Source organism: Panthera uncia, chromosome F2 (assembly GCF_023721935.1).
Source record: "Panthera uncia isolate 11264 chromosome F2, Puncia_PCG_1.0, whole genome shotgun sequence".
NCBI lineage: Eukaryota > Metazoa > Chordata > Mammalia > Carnivora > Felidae > Panthera > Panthera uncia.
This window is the reverse complement of record NC_064812.1, coordinates 59,177,612-59,186,731: the sequence shown is the minus strand read 5'-3', so window position 1 is coordinate 59,186,731 and position 9,120 is coordinate 59,177,612. Positions and strand designations below refer to the sequence as shown.

At 35.6% G+C, this 9,120-nt stretch overlaps 1 protein-coding gene across 2 annotated transcripts in view; it reads right to left on the bottom strand.

Annotated features, from left to right (window-relative positions):
* UBE2W (ubiquitin conjugating enzyme E2 W) overlaps positions 1 to 9,120 on the bottom strand; it is a 90,641-nt gene that overhangs the window by 34,333 nt on the left and 47,188 nt on the right. For both annotated transcript variants that reach the window (XM_049633248.1, XM_049633250.1), the window contains exon 4: positions 1,641 to 1,796. In XM_049633248.1, the coding sequence (XP_049489205.1) occupies positions 1,641 to 1,796 (156 nt within the window). The remainder of the gene's footprint in view (positions 1 to 1,640; positions 1,797 to 9,120) is intronic.

The window sequence follows — 9,120 nt, the reverse complement described above, 5'->3', positions numbered from 1 at the left end:
AGAAAAGGATAAAGGAGGTAAAGAATACAGTCATTTCTAGCTTTTAATAGTAAATCATTACACTTATTTTAAATTACATTAAAATGCAAAAAAGTGCTAATTAATTCAAGGCACATGCAAGAGTTATGTGCACACATCACTGGTGTTCATCTCAATTTTTCTTATTAAATTTTATACTTAACTGCCTCACCTTTCTGAAGACATTAAACATTAACACGGGCACAGAAGTCTTTGTAACTGCAAACTGCTCTGCTCTACACCTAAAAATTTTTATGTATGCTGGGATTGGAAGTGTGGGGGATGAGAAAATATGGAAGCAATAAATGAGTAAGAGTTGTTTCCAAAGCCCTTGGGGTTAACAAAAGCTCAAGCGTAGCCTTTATATGCAATGTGAAAAAGCCCACAGGGAAAGAGGAAACTTAAATTAAAAAGTCATACCACAATTAGATAGTATGTACCTTATTTCCTCTATTCTAAGGTGTACATTTTTCTGCACATTTTAATATTCCTGAATGGGGATATATACCTTTTAACTAATGGTGTAACAGTTTACCGCCGGAAATTTTTTTCTTTCTTATATTAGGTATATAAAACTGTACATTAAGGGCTTATAATGCCATATTTTTAAAAAATACAATTTAAACCATTATTTCCCATACTTCTTTGAACAAAAAAAACCTATTTGTTTTTTTAAAACTAACACCAAGAAACATCTTATGGAACTAACATTCCAAGAAACTTACTTTGCAAACAGTGTCTTGGTGTTTCAGAGTCTAGAGAACTTACCATTTAAAAATGAGCTACTAACCTTCAAGTTCTCTAAACACTAATTTAGTAAAAATGACAGGTGAATTTGGAGAACACAGGAAAAAAAATGCTGAAATAACCCCACAGACCCCCTAATACATAAGGTAAATTTGTTTCTCCTTTAAACCGAATACAAAAGAAAACCCTTATGAAAGAGAGTCTTTAAAATATAGAAATATATGAATATTGTGCTACACTAACCCTCAGGCAGAAATGACAAGAAGATCAGAAATGCACGCAGGATTTAGATACTTTAAAAGGGTATCCTAAGTTTGACTCATTTGATTTTTGTTTCTGGTAATTTTTGCCTTTCCATCAGATACAGGATCTGTGGATTAGTAAAGGAGAATTAGAGGGAAGTCCTGAAAATTCTACTGGTAATCTAATCCTCCTCCTTCAACCTAGTCATTATGATGATCATAATGATAGGAAAGCTCTGGCTCCTGGGAAATTCCCTAAAAGAGGATGATAGGGTGGGAGCCAACAGAGTGGAGAAGGGAGCTATGAAAACTTGTTCCTGGGGCTTTCCATTGTGAAATCCAGAAGCAAGAATTTCTTGTACACATTTGCCCTGTGTATGCTTACAGAAATAAAATTCAGATTATTTAAGAAATCTGCAGAACTTTTCTGTTTAAGAAATATAAAACAATGTCTGACGTCTACGTGGAATGAAAAATTACCACAGTAATTTTCCAATCTATTACTAAACATGATATTACCTATAACTTCATAATAAAAGGCATTGAGTCTTTCAAATAAATCATGTATTAAAATAGTTTCTTACCCAAACTAAAAGAACAGATATTACTTGGAATAATTCTGAAAAGTCCTACCTTTTCTTTGCAGCTGGAAAGCATGCTAATAATGCTAAGACAAACTGATTGGACTGAGAGCGCTGGGGACCAGTCTTCTGTTAGAATGGATAAACAGATATGACCATTGCTATAAACATGAGGATGAACAGGAATATTTTCACCAGTAAACATGACCTAAGAAAGAATAAAATTCCATTAACACTCAAATATTCTGTGTTATCAAGAAATAAAATATTCTCCACAGAACTTATTATTCTAAAAACCAACTAAGCAACTAAAAAATAACTGCTCATTGTTTATTCTCATCAATTCACGAAGAACTGGTTTCACTGTATGAATGAGCACGTAGGGAATGGTACACATAGGGAAAAAGCCCAGATCATCTATTTTTTATTTCAACTATTTTTCACAAATTCCTTTTAAAAATTCATAAATTAATCATGCATTTTTAGCCTAGCAAAAGACTACTATATTTATAAGAATGCTTTTTCAAATTCTACTCGTTGCTCTCTGCATATAGAAATCATATGAAAGTATTCAATTTGGGGACAACATGAATTCTAGATGATAGGAGCATCCCCTTCCACCTGTAACAATGCTATCACCTAAGGTACTACATGCAAAAGGAAATGACTGCTATATATAACACCTGCTCTAAACTCACTCGTCCATTATGATGGATACAAATTACTATTTATTAATCAGCAAATAACTATGTGCTTACATACACACACACACACACACACACACACACACACACACACACACAATGGTTGAATGAGTCTCCCAATTACTTTTCTCTGCCTCTTCTACTCAATTCTTCTAACAATTTTTCCTTTCTCCAACTTTCCTTGCCTCAGCACTGTTTTTTGAAAGGTAATAAATCTATTATTCCCTCCTTTGCCCTAATAATTCACTAAGAATCCTGTTAGTAGTGCTTCTTAAACGTATCTACACTGGGACGCCTGGGTGGCTCAGTTGGTTGAGCGTCCGACTCTTGATTTTGGCTCAGGTCATGATCCCAGGGTTGTGGGATCCAACCCCATTGGGGCTCCACCCTCAGTGTAAAGCCTGCTTATGATCCTCTCTCTGCCCCTCCTACACTCATGTGTACATTCTCTCTCTCTCTCAAAAAAAAAGAATGAATGAAGGAATAAATACATACATAATAAATGTATTAAAAAAAACAAAAATAAACACATAACTCCATATTTAAAAACAAAACCCCTATGTACACTAAGCATCTGAATGGGCAAGAGAATGAATTCATACATTCTGATGAATCTGTAAGCACAGTCCAAAGTAGGACAAAGAAAGCAGAAGTCTAATATTTAAGAATGCTTATATATGTTACTTCATAAAAAATTACTTATTTTGATATAAAAATTAATCCACCAATCTTTACATTAATTTTATGCTGCAGTAAGATGTACCATTTTTATTCTGTTGTTTAGTAGTAATTACTAATTTCTGACCTGACCTTAAAAAAAAAAAAATCACCTGAAGGTTTGGTTAAAAATAAGAATTCAAGAGTCCCACATTCATAGATACAGATTCAATAGGTATGATGAGATTTTTATACAGCTCATCAAATATAAACCAGTACTTCCCAAAAGAGACTTACAGTAATCTCTCTCAGCCCTACAAACTGCCTCACACTTGGGTACAGCAAAATCTTAGTAAGAAACCCTACCGTCAGTTATGTCAGAAACTGATGAAGTATTTGTTACTCTAGGCATAACTTATTTTCCCTTTTATAGAAAGCCAGTGAAATAAGTATGGCTAGGGTAAGGTATGTCATTATTTAATATGGGATGTTATGGAAAGTTATCATAAGCTGGGTTTTTGCTTTTATTTTAAAATATCTATCTAACAATTCTGACTTTATTATAATTTCACAAATATTTACATTTTAACAAAGCACTCTTTCATAAGCAGGAGTCCTCTAACACTTCAAATATACTACTAACATATGGAACTCATTGCCTGGCTGAAGCTAATATAAAACAACAAAAGGAATTTTCTTCTCAAAGGAATAACTTTGCACATTTGCATATTTTTATTTCTTTAAATTCTGGTCATGCACCCTCCATTTCCACTGAAAAGAGCTAAACTAAAGCTGAAAACTAAAAATAAGTCTCAAAATAAGAGATATCAAGTTACTTGCTCTGCCTGATTGTAGAAGACCACCCAATCCCTGACTCTGGCACAGCTGTGTTTAAAGCATATTATTTATCTCAATTTTATCTATCAGTGTTATTACCCTTTTCATTCACTTTTTTGCTAAAAAAGTGCTACCCTAAAAGGAAATGACTGCTTAAATGGTCTTGCAGCTCCATACTTTTTGAGTCTATCCACAATTACTTTAAATTCTATTTTTTATAAACATGTAGTTTATTATATGCATTTGATATTCCCACAATGTGTTGTAGATTTCTAGAGTTTGAGTTTATAATCTCACAGAATATGCATCTGCTCTGGGGGATTCATTCTGCCACAAAATCCCATTTGGCCAGTAGGGTATTTTCAGTAATAACACAAACAGTGCCCAAGCAAGACCTTATCCCCTGGCCACGAAATATATTTTAAAGGATGGTTCTTTTCCAGTAAGGTCTCCTTTTTAAAAAGTCACACAGAATAGTGCTCTGAAAGTACCAAAAAATGAAGAACTGCTAAGATATCTTCTTTGCATGCATCAGCGACCATCAAGGAAAATACACAGGAAGATACAAAGGTTATCACAACATGCTTCGAATAGCCAATTCACAAGGCAGAAGGAAAGGAGTATTTCTCTTAGAATGGATTACAAACTAAATCACTTGGCCTGAGAGCCAAGAAGGGCCCACGAACAAGGACATCAGGAGAGAAGGGATGAAATGCAGTAGAAGACACCTACAGCAGGAGCAGCAGACCCTGACAAGCACAGAGGAGAGCCAGAAATCAAGACAGAAACAGCTCTGAACTCTAAGGGAACTGAAGTAATAAACTTAATCAGATCTCAATAAACCTTTAAAAAAAAAAAAAAAAAAAAAAGCTGGGGCTTTTTAACATGCTGCATGCAGGGCCAATGAAGCCAGCCTAAAAACGGCGGAATCAATAGCTGCACATATTAAGATAGCCCCTAGGACCTAACCTGCCAGATACAGAATTTTAGAAGTTTGCCTAAACATGGAAAGGCTGAGTTTACATGCCAGATGTAACTGGCATTCCAGGATGAACCCCTGAAATAAAAGAAAAAACTTTTTTCAACAGCTTATTCATGTAAAAAGGCTGGTAAGCAGCTTCCACAGACAGTTTTAAACTCTGTGATTCTGGTTCTTTGCATGTGATGGGGAAAGTAACCAAGGCTGAATTTCTTTTAGATCATGCTCTTAACCATCTTCATTTATTTAACACACAGTACAATCCAAAGGAGGAAATGGACATTTCAGTTATTTAACTGCAGCCAAGCGAGTTCTGAACATTTAAGAGATGAAGAGCTGTTTTCAGAATTAAAAAACTTTTTGAGGGGAATCCCAAGTAACTGACAAAACCAAAACAGATTTAAGAAGACAACTGAATACAATGAATTTGAAACAAAAGGGAATAAGAACATTGCTAATTTCTTTATTTTAAAAGTTATTTATTTTTTAAATAATTTATTCAAATTCAAATTTAGCATATAAACAGTTAACAGAGACTGCACACACTCCCTACTGCATAAACCAAACAAATGGAAGTACAGATTTTAAAGAATAAGCTGTTTTATGGGAAAAAAGCCATGATTTTAGATCTAATGATTTTAGATCTAATGCACGTGAATCACATCTGAAGTTCTGAGTCTGCATGAGAAACAGTCCTCAGACATCTCTAAATTTCCAAATATCTATCATTACAGTGTATTTTCCACAGTAGGTGAGATCTAAGAAAACTATGCTCAGAATCCGCATAATTTTGGAGGTAAGTAAGCACATCTAACCTAAAGTTTTAAGCAAGCCAACCCCTGGGTAACTTTTGGTACCAAATGTAGTGTCTTTCATAAAACTACTAATCTGAGAATGAAAGCCACTGACAGTGACAAAATAAAGAATGGAAATTAGGTAACTGTTTCTAATATGAAATTCATGGTACTAGTACATTAGGATTTCCAAACATCAAGTCGACACTGGATGAGCCCACAAATACTGAGATCTGACCACAAGGAAGGCATATACTACACTGAGTTCACACTAATGTTCTGCAACTAATTAGAAAGTGAGTAACCTAATATAGTGTCAAACTAGGTCAAAACACATGACAAGAATAAGTAGTAAAAAACAGGCTATAAAATATAAAAGCCAATCTACAAAATGGATACAAAGATTTCCCTAGGAACAATATAAGGAAATGTTTTCCCTTATTAAAACTGTAAGTAGATGACAAGACTCAATGGGCAACTATAGAAATCGAACATAAAAGCAAAGTTTGTTGGAATCAGATATGTAATTATTCATAATGTATGATATAGGCAGGCTAGCACAAATGGTAAATATCTGACAAAAATAACTGGAGATTTGCAGTTTTAGCATAGTTTTTAATTCAATGCTCCCCTTTCAGTCATTTAATATGTATTAGTAGCATCAAGTAGTTCAAGTATTACACAGACAAAATTCCTGGATACAATGAAACTAAACTTGGGTTCCCTGGATGGTACCTTCTCTCTCCTTTACAAGCTGTGTTCTTCTAGCCTACCAGTCCTCTCCATTTATCTTCCCTCTGCTTTACCAGACGACTTCAACAAATAGGGTTCACTGTTCACTTTTCCCTCATCAGGTATCCTAGATGCTAGACAACTTAAAGCAATAAAAATGGTTATTTAAAACTTTGGAAAGCTTAACCCCCTTCACATGAAAGAACAAGGAGAATCACACTGTGAGAACACTATGAAAATAGTTTCTGGATCTCTGCAATGAAGGAGTATTGAGCAACAGAACGAAAGGGTCCACGTTGAGGGGGCATGAATAGGAAGGGGGATAAGGAGAAAGCAACCTGCCCCAGTGTTTCTAAAGCTTTGTAATCAAGGCAACTATATTTCCAGCACAAATCAGTATGGTTTCAGGACCAAGTACAGTGTTCTCTTCCCCCTAAAAAAATACTTCCCCACCTGTTTCTAAAATGCCTAAAATTTCTTCAACAAAAATTAAGAGTTGAAAAGCTTAATTAAAAACAAGGTATAACCAGGACATTTGCAAGATAATATAGATGTGTTTCAGTCTCATTGCATTCAAATAGGATGTTTTGACAGAGAAAGACGGTATAAGATCATAGATATTTGGAACAGAAGGGCTGCTAATGTGACGAAGTAGAAAGGAAAAGAAGCAAAACACTAGACACTAAACTTGAGGACTTCACAGTTTGGATGGAGAGGTGACCATACCTCCCAATTCCTTCGAGATAAATCTCCAAATCCTTCATACTGCAAGACTCTCTTGGATAAACCCCAAAACATCCTTCCTTTTTCATCTTCTCCCACAGCCCTCCAGCATCTATACATAAAACTATATTTGCTCACAAATCTCAGAAGAGGCCACGTCTTCTTGTGACTTGCTCCACTTTTGACATAAATTCTTCCTGTACTTTAAGTCCCAGTACAAACAGGTTTTTCTGTCTCATCTTTTTTTTTTTTTAATTTTTTTTTAACGTTTTATTTATTTTTGAGACAGAGACAGAGCATGAATGGGGGAGGGGCAGAGAGAGAGGGAGACACAGAATCGGAAGCAGGCTCCAGGCTCTGAGCCATCAGCCCAGAGCCCGACGCGGGGCTCGAACTCACGGACCGCGAGATCGTGACCTGAGCTGAAGTCGGCCGCTTAACCGACTGAGCCAACCAGGCGCCCCACTGTCTCCTCATCTTAATCTAAATTGGTCACTGCTTTCCCTTTTGCTCCCAAAGCATACAATTCATACTTCAATTTATGGTCCATCTAGTTGCCTAGGTCAAAAGTTGTGCAAGTCTTCTCTGTCTCCTTTCCCTCATTCATATTCCTCAATTCATGAGCAAATCCTGTTGGCTCAACCTTTAAAGGTCCAAAATATGGCCACCTTCCATAGTCTCCACTGCTACCCTTCTGGTGCAAGCCACCATCACCTCTCACCTGGATTAATGCAATAATAGTCTGGTCTCCCTGTACTCTTGTACACCCAACAATCAATGTGCCACACAACAGCCACATTTTTCCTTTTAAGTAGGATGTCATTCCTCTGCTCAAAATATTCAAAGATTTTTCATCTCATTCTGAGTAAAAGTCAAAATTCTTACAATGGGATATAAATGTCCTACACCATTTATGATGGACCCTCCAGCCCAAATTATCTCTCATACCTATGCCCTCCACCCCTTACAGAATGAATTAATCTGTGTCTGACTATCCACATACCTAACCAATTATTAAAGGCAGGCCCGATGCCTTTTAATTTCTGTACTCTTTTTTATCTCTCAAGTACAGAGCACAGTATTTGGCACATAATTCATGTTTAAATACCCATTAATTCAAAACCAACCAATCACTTACCTGGATCCTAGCACAGAAAAACAATATAATACAGAAAGATATTTTATTTTCTGTATGGCTGATGGTAAGTGCACATTAGCAGAAAACAGTGATGGAAAAGTGCCTCATCTCTGCTCCTAATATAAAAAGGTTTTGTTGTCGTTATTGTTTCTTTTAAAGCAAATGACCGGGCCAAACACCTGTTTAGACAGGCAGCTTTTTCACTATAAAGTGAGATATATGAGAAATTAACTAAAACTAGTAGGGAAAGAAAACACAAAAGACTATAAAGTTAATACAGTCTTAAAGATCTAACTTACAGATGCAAAAGTACTAAGCTCACAACAGACTGGCTTATTTTAGGTTTATTTTCCCAAATTCTACTTCTGTAAGTAGTGGTATATTCAGTACTAATTATTGCACAGGAAGATCACAAACTAATTTTCCAGAAACTGCCAGTGTTTCTGGGTCTCATCAAATAAAATCTGTGGTGAATGAGGAATTTTACTGCCTTGGAGTGGTTCTAATCACTTCCCCAGGGCAATAGACCAATGGAAAGTTTCAGTTATTGGAAAACCTCAAAGTTGATATGCACATCAAGGAACTGACTGTTAGACCATTATAATTATTTTCTAATCATATAGACGATGTGATTAATAAAAGCTAAAAAAATAATTTTAAAGTATTACTAGACTTAGAGCAGCTCTTCTCAATCATGGATACTAGAATACACAGCTTCTGTGGAGTGATGTTAAAAAGGAATCCTCAAAGAAGATGTGGTGTATATACACACAATGGAATACTACTCTGCAACCAAAAAGAACGAAATCTTGCCATTTGCGACAACATGGATAAACTAGAGTATACTATGCTAGGCGAAATAAATCAGTCAAGACATATGATTTCACTCATATGTGGAATTTCAGAAACTCAACAGATGAACATAGGGGAAGGGAAGGAAAAATAAGATAAAAACAGAGAGGGAGGCA